At 46.4% G+C, this 25,634-nt stretch overlaps 1 protein-coding gene across 1 annotated transcript in view; it reads right to left on the bottom strand.

The window, feature by feature from the left end:
- TH1 (thiamine biosynthesis protein) overlaps positions 1 to 25,198 on the bottom strand; it is a 49,482-nt gene extending 24,284 nt beyond the window's left edge. The window contains exons 1-3 of the mRNA XM_086814410.1: positions 25,100 to 25,198; positions 24,579 to 24,974; positions 24,372 to 24,446 (exon numbers count right to left, since the gene is read on the bottom strand). Coding sequence (XP_086670536.1) covers positions 24,372 to 24,446; positions 24,579 to 24,974; positions 25,100 to 25,123 — 495 coding nt within the window. The 5' untranslated portion in view covers positions 25,124 to 25,198. The remainder of the gene's footprint in view (positions 1 to 24,371; positions 24,447 to 24,578; positions 24,975 to 25,099) is intronic.
- Positions 25,199 to 25,634: the final 436 nt, after the last annotated feature.

The raw sequence follows: 25,634 nt of genomic DNA on the forward strand, positions 1-25,634 counted from the left end.
AATGGCAATATCATCCAGTAAATGGTCTAGAACATGTGCCGAAACCGGCCTCTGGTAGAAACCAAAGTGCGGTAGACTAGCAGTCACCCTTCCACTTGTAGTCCAGATATAAAACAAAATTTGATTGGAGCTAGAGTGCCCCAAATCTGAAAATAGAACGACACCTGTTGGCCCCAAAGCTTGGGGGCCCTTGCGGTATTTCTTTATTCAATTTCAAAAATATGTAAGGCTGAGTACAACAAAACCAGCCAAGAGAATACACCTGTATGTCCAATCTGGCAGCCCACAATACCTCTTAGCACAGAGGATTCACACACACAGATCTGTGTCTCAAAGCAACACTCTGTGCTTCCCTCTGATCAGCCAAGACCATTTAGCAGGACAGCCTTGAGCATACATCTGGCATATCTCATGCACATGATTCAACAACTCAGCACAAACATACATTCACCGTCCAATCTCTGTTTCCACCCTTTTCAATCTGCCATACCCCTCCTCTCACAAGGGGCCAGATAGCACAACTCTGCAGCAGACATAAGCCAATGGAAAGAAAGACAGATGAACAAGTTCAGAGCTTACCAAAATCAGCTCGTGGTTCTGCACTTGCGAAGCCAGTCGTACCAATCTGTACTTGCCTTCTTGCAACCACTTGTCTGATGTATCAGATAACTCTGGAAAAGCTTAGCCTGCAGTTGGAGATGCACTGTGCTCTACTGTTCAGGTTTGAATAGATCTGCCACCAGCTGTAGCTGCCCGTACAGGTCAGTAGAACACTACTGTACCTGTCCGTACAGTTTTTCCACGTGTCAGCACTGCACTGGTCAGTAACTAATAGCAGCCGCCTGCTGACTGTACCTGTCAACACAGCTTGCAACTGTACTGTCCAGCGCCGCCTGCTCCTGAACTGTCCGTACACTGTACCTGCAATCGTACAGTACTGTACCTGCAGTCGTACCTGTCTGCGCTGCCTGTACCAGCATCTACAGCCGCCTGCAACAGCCGCCGCCAGCACCCACAGTACGGATTCCTGTCAGCGCTGCCTGTACCTGCAGTCGTACACTTGTACCTGCAGTCGTACAGCTCTATACGGTCTGTTTTCTTCTCACACACAACAGCAATCAGACTTCTCTGCAGCAGCCGACTTGCTTCACCTCTCCTCCACGCTTGAGCTTGCACGATTCCCAAAAGCAAGAGAGAGAGAGAGAGGTGAGAGAGGCATGTAACTCCAAAAGTGGAGTGGCCTCTCTCCAAACTTATCCTAGGACCCCAACTTTAATAATCATTAAAGTTCCCTAGGAGCCACTAAGGCCTAGGGGCAACCATACATAAAACATTAAAATATTAATGTTCTAGTTCCCCCCCCTTCACACCGGAAGATGTCCACACATCATTATCTCTGTCCAGGCACCCCAAATGTGAATCATTTAATATTTTGGCTCAGCAACCACCATGCCCACACTTGTGATGTTCCATTTTCACTGGGCCATGACATACCCCCCTCTTGAAAAATGGCAAGCGTCCTCGATTGCATTCTGGTGATACAGCAAAATATCCAAAGTGAAATATACAATATGGCAAGATCAGCGTCCCAATCTCCCTAAGCAATGCACATGTATCAACATTCACTGTAAACCAATGGCGTAGTAATAGTCCAAGTTGTATACCACTATGAACCATACACAACCACAATATCCCATGTGACTAGTACACATATATCATAGAAGTCCCATAAACAGATGTACTGTCAGCCAGCAGTTCCTTCGGGTGAGATAAAAACTGCACCAAGCGACCTCTAGATGTCATCTGAGCCTGTCTGTATCAAGGGAGTGGAGGTGCTACCCCCCTCTTGAGCATCAGGCAATGCTCCAGACCCATGCTCTGCTGAACCTGAATGAGCCACAACAAGAGTCGGCTCTAACTCAAAGGCATCGAGATAAAGCTGCAAAACCTGAGGTGAATCTGTTAAGTCACCTTCCTCCATCCACTTCGCATCCATCGGTGAATAGTTCTTGAACTTCACAAGATAGCGACGGGAAACTTTACCTCGTACCTTTCTTTCCTTATGTGCCAGTATCTGCTCTGGAATAAGAACCTCATCAAGTTCCTCAACTTCTGGCTGAGCCTCATCTGATACATCCTCAGGCACATCCCCACGGAAAGGTCTAAGGAGACTCATGTGAAAAGCATTGTGAATCCTCCAGTGATCTGGTAGCTTCAAACGATTGGCTACCTCACCAATCTTTTCCAATACCTGAAAAGGCCCATAATAACACATGCTCAACTTAGGGAATAAGCGCTCTTTACCCTTCATCTTCTTGAGTCTAGCCTTTTCAAAGCGCAAAAGAACCCAATCACCCAATGCAAACTCTAAAGCACGTCTGTGACGGTCTGCGGCTTTCTTTTGCTTCTACTGAGTTTTCTGGAGTGCCAACTTAACTCTCCGATAAGCTTCCACAATCTCAAAAGGCGCCTTGATTGTCGAGGTATGTACAGTGTTGTTATATGCAAACTCCACCAAAGGAAGATATTTTTCCCATTGTTGCTTGTGCTCTGACACATAACACTTAAGGAGATCCAACAATGTAGAGTTAGCCTCTTCTGACTTTGTGGATGAAATGACGATGAGAACTTGAGAGTTGTACCCATGTTATCAAACAATCCTCTCCAGAACAAACTCGTCATCCGTGGATCACGGTCACTAATGATAGTCGTAGGCAAGCCATGATACTTGAAGATGTTCACCATGAACAACTTCACCATATGATCCACTTTGATCGTTTTACGCACGGGAATGAAATGAGCCTGCTTACTGAACCTGCATATGATAGTCCAAATGCCATCATTGCCCGTTTGTGTCCGTGGAAGATCAAATATAAAATCCATGGCAATGCTCTCCCAAGGTCTATCTGGAATAAGTAAAGGCTGTAATAACCCTGGTGTCTTTTGACGGTCAAACTTTACCTTCTGACATACGATGCATTGCCTCACAAAGACATCAACATCTCTTCTCAAGGTTGGCCAATAAAAGAAAGTCTCCATTGCTTTTACCGTGGCGTCAATACCTCTATGACCTGCATACGGTGGAGCATGACTTTCAATCATAACCTTGAGTCGCAATGGCCTGGTAACACACAGTCTGCCATGCATTAATAAAAATCCATCTCTGAGAGTGTAATGCTCATGCCGCTGACCCTCAGACATTTGATCATACAACCTTTCAAAGTCCTCATCATGGGCATACTGCTCTTTCATTTCATCAAGCTCATGATGATAAGCAAGTGAAACTGCGGAGACCTGTGGCTTGCGTGACAAAGCATCTGCCACTACATTCTTTTTGCCTTCCACATGCACAATCTGAAAGTGAAACATAGACAAAAAGTTTGCCCAACGCATATGCTTCTCTGAAAGCTTAGTTTGCGTGAGGAAATAACGCAAGGTTTGATGATCTGTCTGCACAGTGAAATCAGCCCCAAGCAAGTAGTGTTTCCATGTAGAAAGAGCGTGAATTACAGCCAACATCTCTTTCTCATAAACCTGTAAATGCTTCTCGGCATCTTGCAATATTCTACTCTCATAGGCGATCACATGTCCCTCTTGCATGAGAACTGCCCCAATGCTACTTCCGCATGCATCACATTGGACAACAAAAGCCTTTCGAAGGTCCGGTAACACCAATACTGGATCCGAAGTAAGCTTTTCTTTGAGCTTTTTGAATGCTGTAATTTCCCGATTAGCCCATCTAAACGGAGTTGTCTTCTTTGTCAAGGCATGAAGAGGCGAAGCAATTTCAGCAAAATACTGTATGTACTGCCTGTAATAGGAACACAATCCTAGAAAGCTACGTACATCATGCACGGTCCTCAAATCTGGCCAATTAAGAATTGCTTCCACCTTCGCTGGATCCATACGGACTCCATGCTTAGACACAATATGCCATGCAGTAGGCATAGATGAGTTGGATCATCAAAGCCAACATGTCGTATGCCATATGTGTGCTTTTTTTAATATGCTCATTAAATCCTTTAGACTTTTAATTGCCTTCTTAACTTTTTTATGTGATTTAGATTCATGCAAGGCATGCAAGATTTCCTTGAACTCATTCGCCAATGATAGTGCACAACACAACTTCCGGTGACCCCTTGCATTACAGTGCTTACACAAATAGAATTGACAATTTTTAGTGTGGTGATCCTTGTCGTGACACAACTACTTTCTCCCCATTTTTAGTGTTTGATTTGATATAAGCCCCCGCAGCTAGTGCATCACACCAACGCATGACCAAGTGTGCACCCAACAAGTAGAGCTTGGTGCAATACCAAGGGTCTTGCTGTTCACAAAGCAAGGCTTTCCTGAAAAGATTCAGGAGAGACAAGACCATCATAGAAGTACTAGAAAAGCTGCAAAGGCTGACTTAGAAGAAGAGGCCAACTGAGGATTATGTGGCAGAATTCAAAGCATTGCTAATGCCTCTGGATCAGCCCAACAAACTAGCGCATGACCAAGTGTGCTCCCAACAAGTAGAGCCTGGTGCAATACCAAGGTTCTTGCTGTTCACACGCAAGGCTTTCCTGAAAAGATTCAGGAGAGAGAAGACCATCACGGAAGTACTAGAAAACTGACTTAGAAGAAGAGGCCAACTGAGGATTATGTGGCAGAATTCAAAGCACTGCTAATGCCTCTGGATCAGCCCAACAAACCTGCCCCAGCCACACTTAGCCAATGGTTCATGAGAGGACTGAGGAAAAAGCTCTAGACGGCGGTAGCTCGTATATTTTGGAGACCCTCACCTTTGAACAAGTGGTGGTAGAAGCAACCAGGGCAGAAGAGATCTTGAAGTAGACAAGCAAAGACCCAAGAAGAAAAAGAAGGACAAGAGGAAAAAGAAGAAAGAAGAAACTTCCGAGTCGGATTCTAGAGAAGACACCTCAGAATCAGATTCCAATCAGGAGTTGGATACCGAAGAGTGAAAGCCTCGGAAGAAAAAAGGCAGGAAGCAGGCAATGGCGTCTGGTGCACGAAGTGTAACAACCAAGGTCATACAAAGGAAGAGTCCCAAATGAAAAGCACGTAGCAGGCATGTGCTATCTGTGAAGAGCAACCACACGTGACACCACTGACACGTGTTTTTACAACACTCGAAACAAGAATCCGAGAGTGGTGGAAAGGCAGCAGCGTCAGCCCGCAATAGGCCCCACCTGTCAACTAAGTCGTCACCAGGTCTAAAAACAATAGACCCTATGGAAGAGGAGGTGGAAGATTTGGACAAAGGAAAGTCGAGCTGATATGCTACTACTACAGTGCTCCATATTACAACGCCATCAGCAGGAATTGCAAGAGGTAAGACTGCAAAGAGAGGCAAACCCAACAAGAACTAATGCAGCGATGAATACGGTAAAAGTGGACCAATGGGCAGGAAAACAACAAGAGCCCGCTCCTGAGTGAGCATGCTGACACGGACAAGCTTGGTCAAGAAGAGGAAAGAAATTGCAGCAGGCAAGAAGACACTATGCAATGATAAGACGAGTGAAGAAAGAACACTGAAGTGACAATTGGAACCCATTACAGCCCAGAGCAGTTCAAGAATCCTGCAAAAGGAAATGGAAAGAAACCTGGAGCACGTCCAGATAGGAAAACTGACAAGGGAAGGTCAAGAAAAAGAAAGAGAAGCAAAGGAGGAAGAAGGAAAAGTGTACAGAGGCCAGAGTATGCCCAGTGACAAGGTGAGGAGCAACAACCTCGTGGAGGAATATGACCTGTGGAAGAATCTCAACAAGATGAAGTTGAACAACACATTGGATCAAATGTTAAATCCGGTGCCTAATTACAGGCAAAAGCTGTTCCAAGTCATAGTGCCAAGTGAAAGATTGGCACAGATGCCCGTGTAGGAAATGAAAACTCCGGCCATAGAGTGCAAGAATGTGAAAACAGTCCAGGACTATGACACAACCATTCCGGAGGTGACCATAAAAATCAGAGGGAAGACAATGTCAAGGGTCATCCTCGATGGAGGATCATGAGTAAATATAATATCAGACAGCCTCGCCAAGAAGCTAGGAATTACACATATGCAGCCTGCTCCATTCTAGATCCAGATGGCTGATCAGAGAAGAGTCTGACCAATTGGAATCATCACGAGAGACCAAATTGAGATGGCATGATGCATATTCATTGCCGTGTTTATAGTCCTGAAGATGACTGATATTGCAGATGCATATCCCATGTTGTTAGAAAGACTGTGGCTCAGAAGTGGAAGATCAAATACAACTGGGATACGAAAACAATTACAATCCGGAGAGGGAAAAAGAAGGTATGCATCTCGGTTGTAGGGAAAGACAAGTTAAATATGGCCAGCCGACCGTTGCATACAGAAGGCCTAAACTACTTGGAAGGGGTGGAAGATGACGAGGAAGAGCAGATCCTCAAAGAAAATCTAGACCTATTGTCTTATATATACCTAGATGAATCCAGGAACATGCCCAAATTCACCTTTTAGGAACGTGCATGTTCTATACTCATGGTAGTCAACCCACAAGACTATATAACTATCAACTCCAAAGTAGACATTGAGCGGATTGTATAGAGATACGATCCAAAAGTCATGGTCGCTCGTCCTAAGGTGCTCATGAATGAAGAAAGTACAAAGGAAGATGAGAAAGACACTTAGGACAGGATGGAAGAAATGCAGGCCGAGCAAGAGAAGGCTATGGTTGCTCACAAGCAGGAAGAAGACCAACTGAAGAGGCATAATATCAGGGTTCAAGAAGATGAGCTTGAGAAAGTAAAACTAGGAGATGATCAAGAGCCTAGAACAGTCAAAGTCAATGCAAAAATGAATAAGGAATTCAGAGGAAAACTCTTGGAGTTGTTGAGATCCTACAAGGATGTGTTTGCATGGAACTACTCTGACATGAAAGGAATCGATCCCAGCTTTTATCAGCACAAGATCAATCTAAAGGAGGATGCAATTCCTATCAGGCAGAGTAGATATAGAATGAACCCTAACTACGCCAAGCAGGTCAAAGAGGAGATAGATAAGGTGTTGAGAGTGGGGTTCATCTATCCGATTGACAGAGCAGAATAGCTATCACTCATAGTCACTATCTCGGAGAAGAACGGGAAGCTCAGAGTCTGTATAGACTACTGCAAACTGAATGCCTCCACCATATCGGATCCATTTCCATTCATAGATTCTGTAATGGGTGCGGTAGCAGGCCATGAGACATTTATTTTTGGATGGGTTCAATAGATACAATCACATGCACATGGCTCCAGAGGATAAGGAGAAAACAGCCTTTGCAGAAGGACTGCCAGTAGATCCGGCAAAAGTCGAGATCATTATAAAACTGCAGCCGCCCAAGAATCCCAAGGAGCTAGCCAGATTCCTGGGACCGATCAAATGGCACAACAAATTCATGAGGTTCCTGGCGAATGTGGTAGTACCCTTGTAAAGTCTGACCATGAAGGATGTAGAATGTCTGGTCAAGATCTTGTCAGGAGGCATTCCAGAATCTGAAGCGGATACTGTCATCGGCACCAATTCTTCAACAACCAAATTTTGATCTGGTATTCCATGTATTCGTGGATGCTTCTGATTTTGCCATTGAAAGTGCTTTGATGCAAGAGTCACATGAAGGCTGGTTCCGACCAGCCTACTATGCAAGCAGAAGACTGTCAAAGCCAAAGAGGAACTATTCTACACAGAAAAGGAATCACTGGGGATGATCTACTCGATCAAGAAATTCAGGCATTATCTGTTAGGTAATGTTTTTGAATTTCATGTGGACCACAAAGCGCTCTTGTACCTAGTAAACAAACCAGACCTGGCAGGAAAGTTAGCCAGATGGATGCTGTTGTTACAAGAGTTTTGAGTTCACCATCAAGCACACCCCAGGAAACAAACATGTAGTGGTAGATTTCCTGTCCAAACTAGAGTCATGAGAAACTCTAGATGGGGTGGAGGATGACTTCTGAGATGCTCACCTCTTCATCATAGATGGAGAGAGACCCAACAAGAATGCAACGGGACTTACGTCATTCAACATGGTGTATGGACTGGAAGCAGCAGTGCCCATGGAGTTCCTTACACAAAGCCTCAAGATAGCTGTAGCAAAAAGACTCTCTTTGGAAGAGTCAGAAGGGCACAGAATCGAGTAACTTCTTCAATTGGATAAAAGAGACTGCATAGTGCGTGGACAGTCGAGATTGTGGAGAAAAGAAGCTCCAGGTGGACAGAAACACACAGTTCAAAATCTTCGAGGAAGGAGACAATCGTGCTATTCTCATCAAGAATGGGACCTCACCCAGGAAAGCTGAAGATGGGATGGACATGCCCATTCAGAATCGTCAGGAAAATGGGAACGGAAACCTTCAAACTGGCAAGCCTAGATGGTGAAAGGCTAAAGAAACTGATGAACGGATATAGGCTGAAGCCTTATCATGGAAGGATACCAAAATACGAAAGAACCAAGCAGGAGTGGCACCTCCTATTGGTCTTAGTTGCAAAGAATTTGTGGGTCTATGTATCAGCAGCTGATGTCAGGCCCATTGTACCTGCATGAGCAGCTAGTACTTCAGGAGCCATTGATGCAGGCGATGATGTATCTTCAGGTGGTGCTACATCTTCTGCACCTTTGCCACCCACTCCAAAACAGCTCAGATGGGATGCCAAGGATGCTCAGGCACATGCTTTGATTGCCCTTTCATGCAAGATGCAGGTCATACCGCACATTCGTTCATGCACTTCTGCTAAGGGTGCATGGAATGTACTTGCTTCTTTGTATCAGGTTCGCAATGAGGCTTGTGTTGCCTATCTTCGCAAGAAGATTGAGTCTGAGCATATGGATGACGGTGATTCAATGGACAAGTTCCTTACCCGCATCAAGGATTTGCAAGAGCAGCTCATCAACATTGATGAGCTCATTCCACATGGTTCACTTGTATCTATAGTGCTTCAAGGTTTGCCAGAATCCTATCAGGGTTTTGCTACTACTCTTCATCTACTCATGAAGGGTAATCCAAATTTGTATACCTTTGATGAGTTGGTGACTCTCTTATTGCAGGAGGAGCAGTCTCGTTCTAACAGGACTACTATGCTTTCTGCTAATCAGGCATTTGGTGCCTTTGATTGAAACAAAGGTAAATCTGGGGCTGCATCTAGTGGTAAGCCTAAGGGCAAACCACATGCCCATTCAGATTCTACCTCATCTAAAGAGGGTGAAACCAAGAAAAAGAAGAGATGCAACTATCGCAGAAAACCTGGCCATCTTATTGAGGAATGTAGGAAGCGCATTGAGAGTAATCAATCATGTAAAGCATATGACGCTGGCCAGAGGTCATAGTCACAGGGGACGGAGGGGACGGAGGCTTGGAACGCTGGGACGGCGAAACGGGACGGCGCAGGGATGGGGACGGACAGGGACGGACGGAGGGACGGACGGACGTGCCCCACTGGACGTTTCTCACAAGGGACGGCGACGGGGACGGCGCAGGGACGGGGACGGCTGTCGGGGACGGCGCTGTGCGGGGACGGCAGAGAGCCGTTGCGCCTGCCGTTTTTGGCCGTTGCGCCTGCCTGCCCGTTTCTAGCCGTTTATGGCTGTTGGGCCTTGGCTCTTTGAGGCTTGGCCCTCTCTCTCTCTCTTGCCCTTGAGGCTTTCCTCTCTCTCTCTTGCCTATCTATATAAGAACAAGCCTCTACAAGGCTACAAGCACACACAAGTTCACAACTCTCAAGGCTCAAGCTTCTTGAATCTTCTCTCTTCCAACTTCCAAGTTCCAAGCTCTAGGGCCTAGGCTCTCACCTCTCCCTCAAGCCTCTTGAGTCTTGACTCTTCCAACTTCCAAGCCTCTAGGCTCTCTCTCTCTCTCTCTCTCTCTCTCTCTCTCTCTCATTCCTCAAGGCTCAAGAGTCAAGCCATCTTCAACCATGGCATCCTCCTCACGTGCCGGGGCTTCTCGTAGAAGGACAACGGGATGGACATGGTGGGAGGAGGTTAACTACACCACATCCGTTCATGGAGGCAGTTCTTGGCCATGGGTATGCAAGCTTTGCCCGTACCAGCGAACGGGTGGCGCCGACAAAGTGCGAGCCCACCTCTTGCATAAGAGTGGGCATGAGGTGAGGTTTTGCACGAATGTCACGCCCGAGAAGAGACGGGAACTTCTTGACAAGCTTAGCGTCTACGAAGCGGTCGAAGCGACAAGGACACCACGAGTGGCCGTGGATCCCGTGACGATGGGGAGAGGAACTCAAGCCTCTACAATGGAGTCATGTGGTGGATCGGGATCATGCACACCATCACCTTCACCATCAAGTCGGAATGTTACTCCATCCACGACACCGGCACCCTCCATCTCCACGGCCTCTCAATCATTACGTGGCCCACGGCGACAATCTACACTTGGGGAAAATTGGAACCCCAAGTTGAAGGAGGAGGTGGATATGGCGGTGGCCTGCTTCTTCTTCCACGACCACATTGCCTTTCAAGCGGCTAGGTAAGTGCAATCGGTCATTGCCAATTCATCATTCATGTTTTCATCATCCTAGTCCCCTTCTCATTAGTAAATTACTTTCTTGAATAGGTCGGAATACTTCAAGGTCATGGTTAAGAAGATTGGGGAGTATGGCTCAACCTATACGCCCCCCTCATCCGAGAGCTTGCGCACTACATTGCTCGACAAGGAGAAGCGCATTGTAGAGCAAGCGGCCGACAACACAAAGCGGCAATGGGAGAGGAACGGAGTCTCCCTCATTGTGGATGGATGGAGTGACACCCGCAAGAGGAGTATTCACGGCATGGTTGCATATTCCCACGGAGAGATGTACTTCATCTCATCTCATGATGCATCTGGCACTGGGAAGAGCGCGGATGTGCTTGCGGCGGAGTGGGCTACCACCATGGAGATCGTTGGCCCCGAGCATGTAGTGGGCTTTATTGCGGATGGGGAGCCTTCCAATAGGGCGGCGGGAGCTATTCTCCAAAGTATGTATGGACATGTCACGGTGTCCTTTTGTATGGCTCATTGCCTAAACAACGTCCTCAAGGACATCGGGGCATTACCATGGATCAGCCCGCTCATTGAGGAGGCCAACACCATGGTCTCCTTTGTCCTCAACCACCAAAGACTTCGGCATGAGTTCAACAAGAGGTCCTGTCTCTCTCTCCTCAAATATTCCGACACCCGGTTTGCCTACAACTTTCTCATGTTGGGCCGGTTGAAGGATTGTAGCGGTGCTTTGAGGGGGCTTTTCCTTAGCGACGAGTTTGTCGCCATGCAAGAGTCCCATACAAACACTGGCCAAGAGTGTAGGCTACGGGCGGATGACGCCTCTTGGTGGGAGCGTGTGAAGACCACAGATGCTATGGTGAGGCCCATAGTCCACCTATTGAGGATTGTAGACGCTATGCAACCATGCATAGGCAAGGTCTACGAGGCCATGGATCGCATGATAGAGAAGTTGAAAGACTTCGTGCCTGACGAAGACAGATACGAGGAGATCCATGCCTTGTGTCTAGGAAGGTGGAATTCCTACTACTCTCCATTGCATGCAGCAGCTTATGTGGTGGACCCAGAATTCCAAGGAAACAAGCAGGAGAGCGACCGGGAGGTGAGCGCTGGATGGAGGATCATCTTGGATCGTCTTGTGCCTGATGCATCGGTTAGGCGCAAGATCAGGGACCAGCTTTCGATGTACAGGTCATTTCATGGCTCCTATGGCTGTCATGATGCACAGGTTGACCGCTCCAAAGTTGGTGCTGCTCTATGGTGGGAGGACTTTGGTTCAGATGGACCGGAGCTGCAGCAGCTTGCCATCCGCATACTTAGCCAGGCCGCCACCTCCTCTTGCTTGGAGCAACTTTGGAGTACCTACAGCCACATTGCCTCTAGGAAGAGGAACCGACTCGGGGTAGAGAGTGCCAATGACCTTGTCTTTGTCAGCGCGAACTTGCGAATGCTTTGCAAGAGCGTGACCAAGAAGGCAGATTCCTTCACCGAGTGGGAGATGAGTCAACAAGAAGAGCAACAAGAGGATGAGGTGCAGGAGCAGCATGCCAGTGAGGATGAGACTGAGGATGAGCTTGATGCTTCTTTGGCACAAGCTACCCATGACCATGAGGCGAGTACTTCACGTGGATGATCATTCATGGATCATGATTCATGGGCCTTACTACTTAGCTCTAGCCTCTAGCCTCTAGTCTTCAGCACTTTTTTGTCATTGACTCATTTGAGTCCGTCCATGTATTTTGCCTCCTTAAGGCTTAGTCCTGACTCCTGAGTCCTGACTCATTTTGTATCTACTTAATTATTAATATGACTCAAAAGCTTACCATTTTAGTGTAAATTTGTGCTCATTTTGATGTACTTCCAAAGTAGAATAAGTGTAGAGTAGAAAAATTTTTAAAAAAAAGTATTTTTTGAGTGCCGTTCCCTCCCTCGTCCCCGTTCCCTACTTATGCCCGTCCCCCGTCCCATCCCCGTCCCCGTCCCCCGTCCCTTGTGACTATGCCAGAGGTATATGGCAGCATTTGGCCTCTCTTTACAACAGGGTATCGCCCATGAAGAGGATCTCCTTGGAAGTACAGATGCGGGTTATGAGCCCTGCAAAGTCGGCGACGATGCGGGAGCATATTAACAAGCTGCAGGCTCTTCAGCAGGAAGTTCTTCAAGCTGGGAAGGAGATATCGTCAGAGGACATGGCCATAACGTTGCTGTCGCACTTGCCCTCTTCGTACTCAGCATTTTACTCGTCTTTGATTACCAGTGGCAGGCTCAGCACCATCACGTGGGAGGAGCTTGTGCCCATGGTCCTGGACCAGGAGGAACGATTCACGAACCCTCCTCAGGGTGGAGGTTCGAAGGCCTTAATTGGCAACGGTCAAAAGGCCATAACACGGGCAAAGGGAAGGCTTCGTCGGAGAAGTCTTCTGAGAAGAAGTCCATTACTGACGGAAGACCGAGAAGGGTGAAGATTCCTCAGCAGCAATCATGAAGACTCCGGCTTTTGTGCACCTGGAGGTGGTGGACACCGATGTTTCATTTTCTTCAGGCAGGGAGGAGATTGGAGGACTCTCCGCAACGGATACTCGGGAGTGGATTCTCGATAGTGGTGCTTCCAGGCACATGACTCCTTCCCGTTCCGGTTTACAGGATCTCTCCAGGCTTTCTGGTCACATACTTACTGGGGATACATCCACTATCCCAGTTCACAGTGAGGGCAGGAGGGAGATAGTTCCTGATGGCAGAGGGGGGAAGCATTCCTCCCAGGTGTTGTATGTTCCGTCACTTGGTTTTCATCTGTTGTCAGTGCATCAGGTTTGAAGACTGGCGTACGGGTGGAGTTTGATGAGCATTTCGTTGCTCTCCGGGACAAAGCAACAGGCCAGGTGGTTTGGGAAGGCGGAGTGGAGAATGGAGTTTACAAGCTTTCAGCACTCTCTCTCCCGGGTCCTCAGGTTTGTGATGAGTGGCAGACTGGTAATGGCCACTGGTGTGTGGATACGCTGCAGGTGCAGGCTTTCCGGGACCAGATGGTGGATAGCTTGCCAGTAGATGGCAGCAGTTGGCAGGAACTCTCCAGTACTGATGTTGGTAGTTCTTGTGTTCGTTAGTCAGAGGAAACTGGAGAGGTAACTTATGCTCTGATGTCTCGTAGTATTCGGGACAAAGAACCTCCTGTAGCTGAGGATGTTCTTTCCACGGGGACCTTTCGAAAAGCCAGGCAGGTGGCAGTTGATTACTTGCAGAAGGAGGTGGTTTCTCCAGGCTTTGTGGTTCCGGAATCAGAGGGGATGGTTGACAGGTTTCAGAAGGCCTTGCATGGTCTTCGGCAGGTTTCTAGGACTTGTTTTTACACCGTAACAGGTGTAGATCCTTGTGAGTAGTGTGATGCCTCTTTGACTCAGAAGCAGAATGGTTCATTGATCTGGTTGATGGACACCATATTGGACGGGAGCTTCCTGATGAGGCAGTTGAGCTCATGGTTGCGGATGACTCTTTGGGAGGCAGGATTGCGTTTCCTGTGGTTTCTGCGGCATGCAAAGGATCATGGACTCTTCTACACAGGAGGGGGATTGTTGGACGGAGTCCGACTCCACGGTTGGAGTGACTCAGTTTGGGGAGGAGATCTACTTCAGGCCCAGGAGCAGTTTTACGGAGCAGTAAGAGGCAGTCATCTTTTGCCTTGTCGAGGACAGAGGCAGAGTACCGGGCTGTTTGTGATGCTGCTTGTGAGGTGGTGAGGATGCAGAGGTTGCATTGCAGGTTTGGGCTTCCACTGGAGGAACCCATGGTCATCCAGAGGCACTTTGTTCGTGAACAGATCGTTGCTGATGACATCTTGCTAGAGTTCTGTTCGACGGAGGACAGTACGGTGGACCTCTTCACGAAGTCGCTCTCTCAGGATTTGCTCAGGCCGCACCCCAGCTCCCTGTGGTTGGTTTCACAACGAGGAGCTGAGAGGGGGTGTAAGAAGTCATCTCCTGTTTATTTTTATACACCAGGGCCTTTGTTGTGGGTGTGCCCGCCCTTATGAGGTGTTTTATCATTTTTCCCCACTCTCCGTATTTTTCCCCTATTTTCCCTATTTTTCTGTGGCATGGGAGGCAGTCTAGTAGTGGCAGGAGGACCCTGAGCCTGGCCGACTGCATCTGTGACATGGCCGACTGCACTGCATGAGTCGTGGGACTCTTCTGATGCTGGCCGACCCATTCTGATGCTGGCCGACTGTGTTATTCACTCGTGGATGATTCTTGTGTCCAGTCAGCTGCCTTGCAGCAGGCCGAATGCTTATGGGGGGGCATATAAATAGGCCCCCAGCCCCAATACCATTTTTGTATTATACTCTGGGATCTTCTTGTGTATATAGAGCAGAGTTACACGCCTCTATCTCTCTCTCTCTTGTGCTGTATTTTTCTGCATGCGTTTTTGCTCGTGTTCCCAGATTTGGTCATCATCTCCGCTGCGTATTCTGACAGTCAAGTGGGTCTTTAAGACCAAGTATACATCAAATGGGTCGGTGGACAAACACAAAGCCAAACTTGTGGCTAAGGGTTATGCCCAGCGGCCTGGCATCGACTATGAGGATACCTTTGCACCGACAGCGAGGATGACCACGATTCGAACCGTTCTTGCCCTTGCTTCTTCTCAGCGGTGGCTCGTATATCATATGGATGTTAAATCTGCGTTCCTTAATGGTGACCTGCAGGAGGAGGTGTATGTTGAGTAGCCTCCAGGCTATGAGGTTCCAGGATCAAACAGGATGGTTTACAGGTTGCGGAAGGCCTTGTATGGTCTTAAGCAAGCTCCCAGGGCTTGGAATCAGAAGATTGATTCCTTCTTTCTACGGACTAGATTTCAGAGACCGGTTGCAGATCCCAACCTGTATCTCTTTCGGGAACGCGGCATGGTCACATTGATCATCCTTTATGTGGATGACCTCATTCTCACCGGCGGTCATATGGAGCACATTGCAGTGACGAAGGCTGCCCTATCAAAGGAGTTTGAGATGACCGATTCAGGCTTACTCCACTTCTTCTTGGGATTGGAGATCTGGCAGCCCCAGAGGGGGTTCTTTGTCTCTCTGCAGCGGTATGTTCATGAGTTGCTTGAGGCCTTTGGGATGGAGAACTGCAAGCCTATCACGTCGCCGATGGACCCGAACACGAAGCTTACAGTGAATGATCCTTGTGAGCTAGTTGATGCCTCTCTATACCACCGGAAGCTGGTTCGTTCATTGATCTGGTTGCTGAACACCAGATTGGACTTGAGCTTTCCTGTGGGGCTGTTGAGCTCATTCATGCAGACGCTGTTGAAGTCACATTGGGACGCAGGATTGCGGATCTTGCGGTATCTGCAGGGTACGAAGGATCTTGGACTCTTCTACACCGTTGGAGGTGACACGAAGGAACAAGTTCGACTCCAAGGTTGGAGTGACTCAGATTGGCGAGGAGATCCACATCAGGCTACAGTTTTTCCCTCAGCTCAGGAGCGGTTTCATGGAGCAGCAAGAGGCAGCCGACTATTGCCTTGTCGTCTACAAAGGCAGAGTACCAAGCTGCTTGTGGTGCTGCTTGCGAGGTTGTGTGGCTGCGGAGGTTGCTTGGCGAGATTGGGTTTCCACAGAAGGAGCCCACGGTCATCCAGTGCGATAACCAAAGCTGTATCGCTATTGCTCGGAACCCGGTCTTCCATGCCCGAACCAAGCACATAGAGATACAATATCACTTTGTTCGTGAGAAGATCTTGGCTGGTGACATCTTGCTTCTTTATTGTTCGATGGAGGACAATGCGGCAAACCTCTTCACGAAGTCTCTACCTTAGGCTATGCTCTGGCGGCACTCCAGCTCACTGGGGTTGGTTCCACATCCAGGAGCTGAGAGGGGGTGTTAGCAGTCATCTCCTGTCTGTACACTATGTCAGTGCCTCTATTGTGGGTGTGCCCGCCCAGTTTTGGTGTGTCCCCATTTTTCCTCACTTCCATGTATTTTTTTCCCAGTTCTTTCTGGGTGTGGGAGGGCTATCGGCTACCTCTGTGTGCTGGCCGACTGACGGATTCTCACCCGACTAGCTACTCTGCCCTGGTCGACTGGAGAGATGCTGGTCGACTACCTTTTCCCTAGCCGACTGGCAGTAGCAAGTCGTGGGCTGCTATCAGTTGTGTTTATGCTAGCCAACCAGCAGCTTGGGGCCATATAAAATGGCCCCTTGCCCCCCACACTGTACATTGTGTATTTCGGGATTTCTTTGGTGTATATAGCAGAGTTACACTAGCATCTCTCTCTCTCTTGCATCTGTGTATTGCTCTCTACAACAGTTGTCTTCATTTCCGCTGTGCATTCTGACAAAGAGTGGAAAGATGGGCTTAAAAGAGCTGAGCATCGCTTTGATGACACCAAATGCAGACATCAGGAAGAAGGCCGAGCAGATGGAGGCCATGAAGAAAGCCCATGCTGAGGAAAGACAGTCCAAAGAAAAGATGCTTTGGGACTTCCAAAGTTGGGCCAAAAGAGAAAAGAGGGCACGGGAAGATATGCAACAGAAGCTACAGGAGAAACTAGGCCACAAGAGCCTAAGTGCCTGGAAGGAAACTTCCCTCAAATGCATGCAGAATTTGGTGCAATTGGCGCGACAGGCGGGTGCCATGAGGCCTTCCAACTGGGATGCCATTGCCAAATTTAAGCAGTGGGCTCTTATGACTCGCAGATCCGGGTGAGGAGGCAACGGCTCATTCAAAGAGCAACGCTGCTAGTGCCCCTCACCAACAGAGTCATCTAGTAGACAAAGAGAAGGGGATACCAAAATCAGAATCATCGGCAAGACCACCCTATGGCTGGAAGTGGAGCCGAGACAGGAGAAGAGAGCCAAGAGAACCGGACCATACTGTTTTTGAAGACGATGTTATTACTCCAGAAACAGACAGAGTCCCATGCCTTTGCGGCCGGCATGGCAGTGGATACTATGAAAAGGGCTAAAGCAAAGTATCCAGAGGCACCACCCATCAACGTGCAGTTCAGACGAGTAGATGAAAAGACAAGGCTCGGGCATGCCTGAGGAGCACCCGGAAAAGAGCTTATAAGTCCAAGTATGGCCAAGATCGACCAATAAAGTTTGTTTCAGGGAGCATTGCTAAACAGGCTGAATTAGAAGGAGAAGGATGGAACAAGCCATAGCAGTCTGGACAACATGGTTTGGAGTCCAAAACAATCCGGATCTGGAAAATTTTTAGAGCAATAACAACTGTGGGCTTCGTTGCATCCACCGTGATCACTGGGTGTTGGCGGCTAACCAACCCGTTTGGCCACCACCCAGGACGCCGCCTAGAATGTCCCATTTTGTAACAAACTATTATGGGTTAAGCTTTCTTGCTTTGTAACAACTTTGTAACGGTTTCTTGCAAACGGGTACTACCGAGATGGATGTAAGCAGCAAAGGGGATTATTTCCAGCATGTGGATTAGAGGATAGAGAACTGAGTGGATAGTGGAGCTCAGGAGTTCATGAGCTGAGTGATTGCCAGTGTATTGTACTCTATGATTCCAAGCTAATATTAAAGAATGTCTCATGGGTTGATCTGTGACTTGTCTCTATTTTGCACTGCATAGTTCTGTCTATTCTGTATTTATTCTTTGTTAATTGCATTCCTGTCCAGACGTTAACTTCTATCCAGAATCATGAAGGACCTAGAAACTAACCTACTTGTGGTCATGACTAACTTTCCAAGCTTAGGTAGCCCGGCAGCTCAACGCGCCAACGTTGGCTTGTCACATTGGGTACACTTGCATTAGTCACTGCTCTTCAGGAGCCGACTAGGTGGTCCGGAACCATGTTAAGTGTATTAGCGCATAACCTTGCTAACATGGTGGAAAACACATAGCCATGGAGTACACATATACAAATGAGCATGGAGTAAGAGACATGGATCAAGAACAAGATAAAGATACAAGCAAAACATCATAGTATATTCCATGTCCAATTTGCATACAAGGAGGGCTTTATATAGCCATCCAACCATGTGACTCTTGGGATACCCATGTGACTATTGGGCTCCCATAACCTCCACAAGATCCTAACTCCCCACTAGTCCTCTTGTAACCACTTCTTGATATGACATCTTTTAATGACCAAATCCCACAACTCATTAGCCTAAGCTAATGCTAGTAATGCTAGGGGGTATTCACACCCAAGCTAATGCCAAAATGCTAGGGGGTGTTCACACCAATCAACACCTCTCTTCCCCTTTGTTTAATTGCGGGTGTACTATCTCCTATCAATGCCAAGTACATGATGAAAATCTATGAATAAGTGGCTCCTAGAAGAAACAATGCAAGTCATACAATATAATCATGTAGAACTACATAAAACTGATGATAGACCAAGGAGATGGTGGAAAGGTGATTTCCACCAATCCGATGAAGAATCCATAAGCATATGTTGACAAAGAATCTCCTTCATGGGTACTCAAGTGTGCTACCATCTGTGTCGCGGTGAACCTTGCCGTCCTAGGCCATCAATATAGGCCTCCAGATACAATAAAAAACATTCCATGAGGTAGGCAAGAATCATGTAGTGATAATGGTGTCAATGCTTCATGAGCATGGGATGCTAAAAAATGTGGGTCATGTCGACCCCATCATAAGTCGGTGTGGGTGATTCAATATAGCCACCTGCAGTTGCTTCATGTTTCCGAGAAGTCCGTCTCTGAGAGTCCAAAAAGTTTACTTCCGCTCCAGCTGTCCACAAAGTGAGTCCTCCCTTGGGTCCTGAAATTACAACACCCAACAAGTAACTGCATTCTATAAATCATTACATCATTTTCCTCTATAATTTTTTTAAAGCTTTTATCATTTTCATTTTGGTTTACATTCTATTTTTCTTCGACTTACAGGTGACTCGGTAGGGACCGAGTATGCCTCTCCTGCGGCCCTCATGCTCGACTTACAGGCAACTCGGTAGGGACCTTGTTGGACCTCTTCTCCGACCCTCATGCCTTATTCTTGGACTTACATGTGACTCGATAGGAACCTCGTTGGGCCTCTCCTCCGGCCCTCATGCCTTATTCCTAGACTTACAGACGACACGGTAGGGACCTCCTCTGGCCCTCATGCCACATTCTTTTTTAATGTTTTTTTTAAATTCATATAATATTGAAAGGCAACGTTCAACAATTGATGTATTTGCAATTCGCAAATTACTCACCGTCTATGTCCATTAGGTCGTCTTCCTCGAGTTTCCCAAGGAGGTGAAGGATGTGTTGCATGTTCTCCATGCAGTAGGCACAGCTATTTAAGAAAGGCCCCTGTCTCAATGCAAACAACTTAGTCTTTCCTACAGCATTTGTCTTATGTTTATTAATTAAGTCTTAATCATGTTAATAAAGCTATAAAAGCTTTACATTTGAGGCTACTCCGACCAACACCTCTTCATCGACTTGAACCAGTTTTATTTGGTTGTTTTCACTCCCTTGTGGAGAAATCTGGCCTGTCAGGCCCATGACACTTGTACAAATATAAATACTCCAAGAAATACAAAAAGTATTGAGGGGGGGGCCGGCCCTTTCCGGCCCCAATGCTGGTGTCATTTGTATTTTCAGTATTTCCAGTATTTGTGTTGCTGATGTTATTTCCATTGTTTAATAACAGTTATATTAAGTGTTCTAAATATGTGTATATTGTCTTCCGATCTGTAGGCCTCCTGTAGGGAGCGGTCACACCTACCAAGTCGTCTCTAAGTTCAGAAAAAACAGAATGTAAACCAAAATGAAAATGTTAAAAGCATAAAAGAAAATGATGTAATGATTTCTAGAACGCAGTTACTTGGGTATTGTAATTTCAAGACCCAAGGAAAGACTCACTTTGTGGATACCCACAGCGGAAGCAAACTTTCCGAACTCTCAGAGACGAACTTCCGGAGATAAAGCTGACTTTCCAGACACATGGGCCAGTAGTAGGTGGCTACATCAAATCACCTACACCGACTTATGATAGGGTCGATATGGCCCACATTTTGAGCATTCCATGCTCATGGAGCATTGACACCATTATCACTACATGATTCTTGCCTACCTCATGGAGTGCTTTTTTATGGTATGTGGAGGCCTACGTTGATGGCCTAGGCTGACAAGCTTCACCGGCGCACAAATGGTAGCACACTTGAGTGCCCATGGATAAGATTCTTCATCAACATATGCTTGTGGATTCTTCATCAGATTAGTGGAAATCATCTTCCCACCATCTCCTTGGTCTACCATCAATTTTATGAGGTTCTACATGATTATATTGTATGACTTGAGATGGCTTGCATTATACCTTCTAGGAGCCACTTATTCACACATTTTCATGATGTACTTTGCATTGATAGGAAATAGTACACTCCCAATTAAACAAACGGGAAGAGAGGAGTCAACAACCCCTTTAAAGCAAAAGCGGGATGGTCTCCTAGCACACTTTCAAGACATCATGCTGAAGGATGATCTCCCACCGTAGCTCCCACCCAGTGGTCGTGAGGATCATCGCATTGAGTTGGTCTCCAAGACAGAACCGCCCAGTAAGTTCCCCTATCGCCTTTCCAAGGCATTGGAGGGCGAACTCGAGCAATATCTTTCCCGGTTACTCCGAGCTGGATTTATCCCGCCCTCATCCTCGCCCTTTGCTGCAACTATCTTGTTTGTGCAAAGAAGAACAAGTCCACACGATTATGTGTGGAGTACAGGACACTTCATAAGCTCACAACGAAAAACAAGTTCCCAATGCCCAGGATTGAGTATATCCTTGAGCGACTCAATGGTGTAAAGTTCTTTTCGAAGATAGATCTAAAGAGTGGCTATCACCACGTTCAGATCTTTACGGTTGACATTCCCAAAATAGCCGTCAGGACTGAACGTGACCACTACGAGTTTGTGGTGATGCCATTCGGCCTCACTAAAACACCAGCGGCATTTAACAAGATGATATCTCGGGTGTTTGTGGAGCTTATAGAAAAGTGTGTGTCCATCTTTTTAGATGATATACTCATCTTTTTTGCTACTGCAGAGTAGCATGTTAACGATGTTGAAAAGGTCTTGCAACTTTTGCAAGAGAATGCACTCTACATCAATGCAAAAAAGAGCAAACTTGGAGTAGAAGAAATTCACTATCTGGGATATGTTATCAGTGCAAATGGGTTAGTCTCAACCCTAAAAAGGTAAGGACAATTCTCGAATGGATGTTCCAAAAAAAGCTCAAGAGATTCGCTCTTTTGTAGGTCTCTGTCAAGCATACACATCACATATGGACAAATTTTCCAACCTTGTAGCACCCCTTACAGGTCTGCTCAAGGGCATGTTCTCAAATTAGCTTCATGGGATGATCCTTTCGAGGTGATTACTGATGCCAACAATTTAGCCACAAGAGTTGTCCTCCAACAGGAAGGACGCCCCACTGACTTATTATAGCCAAAAATTAAATGATGCAAAAAAGAATTATTATGTGTATGACAAGGAGTTATTGGGGGTGATGACAGCTCTTAAGCATTGGAAACCTTTAAGCCAAAATGAAAGTGCGCAATAGACACATGAGGAAGTGAAATAACAAAAGGGAGACTTGATGATTTTTTCAAGTTTACAAAGATTGGTGCTAGATGTTCTCACAGCTTAACAATTCACTAAGCTAGTGTGCTCTCAGAAGATCCAATGCTAGAGCTCAAGTTAGAGCTAATCATTGGCAAAAGGTTCAGACCATGTCGTGAGCCCTAATTTATAGACAAAAGAGACTAGGAGTGTGAAGGAGGGCAACCTAAACAAACCATAGTAGATCACCTACCAAACTAACACAAGTAGGCCTTCTGAGGTCTCTAATAGCCATTTTAAATATCTTCCACGTATCTTTTGGAGCAGCCAGCCAAGGGAGAGAAGGAGGATCTTAAAATCAGGGGAATCAGCCATCACAATGTTACACCTTGGCCTACTGTTAGGGTATGCTTTACGAAAACTATGATAAAAGATGACGTATCCCGTTAGATGATTGTTTTCAAAAATATTATTACTTGACCAGTGTGAAGGTTGGCTTTCAGTTGAGCCTCCACAGAGTTGAGCCACAACTAAAGATGGAAAGTGAGATTCCTGGAGTACAACTACATCACTGACGATCTTGCACAAATTCTGCAGCTCTTTTCAAGGGCCAAAACCAACTCACAATGAGCCCAAAATGTGTGTTCAAAATCTTTCTGTATAGGTTACACTTCAGGCCTAGTAAAATGGAATTTTGAAAGTGATGCTCCGATTTTAGATGCCTAAGCATGGTGTGAAGTCATACACAACTTGGAGCTAGAGGTTTTAATTTCTTGTTTAAGAAAGCCAGCATTTGTCTCTTCTCCCCTTGACCTTGCTTATTTCATGCTGGCCCCTTGCATGCATGGATAGCCCTCCCCATCCTCCACCTTTAGAAGCAAGCCTTTCTTCACAACTTCAAAACATCTCTTTCTAACCTACCTTTACATCAAAGTCTCTATTTCTGTACCTTGCTTGCCCAGACAGTACTCACTATTCATTGCCCTACTCTAGCCTCCAAATCTTCGAATGATTGCAGCCATGCCTCAAAAAGTTAAGTGCCTAATTTTGCCTCAAAATTGCTCCTCCAACCCTAAATTTATTGCAAAATCAGCTCCAAAAAGGGGCTTCTAATAACAGCTCAAAGTTGGGAAGCAATGGTTGCATTAATGTCCTGTACACACCAGTACCTCCAGTGCAAAAAAGGAGATAGCATGCGTGCAGTGGCCCCAAGCCCACCCCAGCCATGCACAATCCCCCAACCCTCCTCCTCCCAGTGCACCTGCTGGCAGCACCCCCCTGCCCTCCAACACTGCCCATTTGCCCCACTTCTTCCACCTATGCAGCCCCTCCTCCCTCTTTGCTGAGCCCACCCACACCTACCCTTAACATTGCCCCCTGCACTTCCTGCCCAGCCCTGCATTTCCCTCCCCTTTTTTTTTTAAAGCTTGTGTCCCATTTCCTCTGCTTTTCTTGCCCTCTCCTGATCCAACCATCTCCACCTACCGCAACTAGCTGTGGGTAGCCCCCCTCACTTCTGCCCTTTGGCCTCCTTGCCATTTGTCTTTTTCTTTCTCAACTTTTTTCTCTCACCTTTCCCTGTCTTCTTCTGCGCCTGCCTTCTCTGTTGTTGCAGGATAGCTAGTGGTGTTCCTCATTTGATGACTGTGAGTGTCCCTTGGCCCCGCCCCCCCCCCCCCCCTTCACAGAACCACACCACCTTCCATGATTTAGGCCACCCTCAATTGCCCCTTTTTGGAAGCGGATGTCCAGGTTTTGTCTTCATCAATAGCCTCCATATAGGCAACCACTCTCTTTTAAGGATTCGCCAACGCAAACCCATTCAACCACCTTCATGGACAAAGTTCTGTAGTAGAGTCAAAGAATGCACCACACACATGTAGTTCACTAGATGACACCATGGCTGCATTCCCCACTTAGACCCATTGGCCTCCGTGGTTGGCTTTCCATTTATCACCTACTTGCTAAAAAAGTACTATGCCCTTCTCCCACAATTGGATGGTGCATCGGAAAGGTGATTGAGACACCTCTAACCAAGGCCAATACTACTGTGGCCACATAATGAGGGTGGAGCATTGGTTTCTAACTGTTGTCTCCATCTTATGAAACTCCTCCTTACTTCCATGTCAGCAAATTTGCAGAGCTAGTTCTAACCTCTCCACGTTACAAAAATCTCAAACTTGTCAACGTCGATTGTACTTTGTGACGGGTTTGTCTGTCCAGAACAAGTTATGCTTTACTAGCACAAGGAGAGGCCATATAAAGGAAGCTTCATTCTTTGCACAACTTGTTTTTAAAAAAAAACAAAAAAGTGTTCAGACAGTGCATACCACATCTACTTCCATATCAGACAATACCGATTCCAACTGCATGGCAAAAATATCGTCTGGTACGACAAGAATACCCTGAACAATGACAAGCTACCAAGTCAATACATGCGATAAGCCAAGCATATAGTAGGACCATGCTCAGCAAAAGTATCATTCAGCAGTTAACATGCATAAAGATCATCCATGCATTTCTTGGAGGAAAGGTACCTGCACTCCCTGTGTGTTCTGGGCAGTTATTGCTGTGATGACAGTGGAGCAGTACACACCAAGGGCACCACAAGCTTTAATGTCAGCTTGAACTCCTGCACCAGCCCCTGAATCAGAACCAGCAACAGTGAGGACGTGAGGCATTTTCGCACTTGAGCTATGGCGTTCACTGGTGGAAATGGTTGAAAGGGGTTTCATATTAGCTTGAATTCCTGCACCGTTCGTTGAATCAGAACCAGCTACGGTGAGAACCTGATCACGTTCACTTGAGGCAACAGTTAAAAAGCCCTTGTAGAGCCTTGAGAGCTTGTAAGGATACAGAGTTGGAGCACTTCCACTCCGAGAACATTCTCGACGAGATTCAGACTTCTGTAGGAGCAGCGACTTGCATGCCACCTGCAAATTAAACAGAGTTTTTCCTTAAGGTCTCATACATACACACACACACACGCACACGCACGCACACGCATACGCATATCAAATCGCCTGTTCAGAAAAGTCTCACGCAGCATTTGCCCTACCGATTGAGCACCTTGCAACAGCATTTTCAGCTCCAGATCGGCAAAATTGGGTCCTTTTTCCCCAAAAGAAAAAAAGGACTCAATTTTGGGGTTCCAGGGGCCCTCCACAGAATATCCCACATTTAAATACTATTTTTATAACTAAGGTTTTTTATTCTATTTTTTGAATTGACAAACAAATTTGCCCATGACATTTATTCTTAAAATGCTTCTTTATACCACCAGTATTTAATGAAGTAGCCTGCCATGGGTACTTGCCCTTTCTCAAGATTTATTTTGGCCATCAAATCATATTTTTATGGTTTTTTTCCTATTCTTTGGGAGACTTTTGAATAGAGGCACATTCCTCAACAAGTAAACATAAGGTAACAAATAAGCATATAATCAAAAATGTCAAGTGTAAGTTTAATAGTTAGTGTTTTTTTGTATTCTTTTAATGGTTTTTTTTTTTGCATTCTTTTGTCCACAAAAAATTCCAAACACTTCTTAACAAGTAAACATAGGGTTAAATCATCCAAAATGTCACTTGTACTAT

The sequence above is a fragment of the Cibotium barometz genome, chromosome 20 (genome assembly GCF_041138505.1).
Source record: "Cibotium barometz isolate CiBa-2024 chromosome 20, ASM4113850v1, whole genome shotgun sequence".
NCBI classification, from domain to species: domain Eukaryota; kingdom Viridiplantae; phylum Streptophyta; class Polypodiopsida; order Cyatheales; family Cibotiaceae; genus Cibotium; species Cibotium barometz.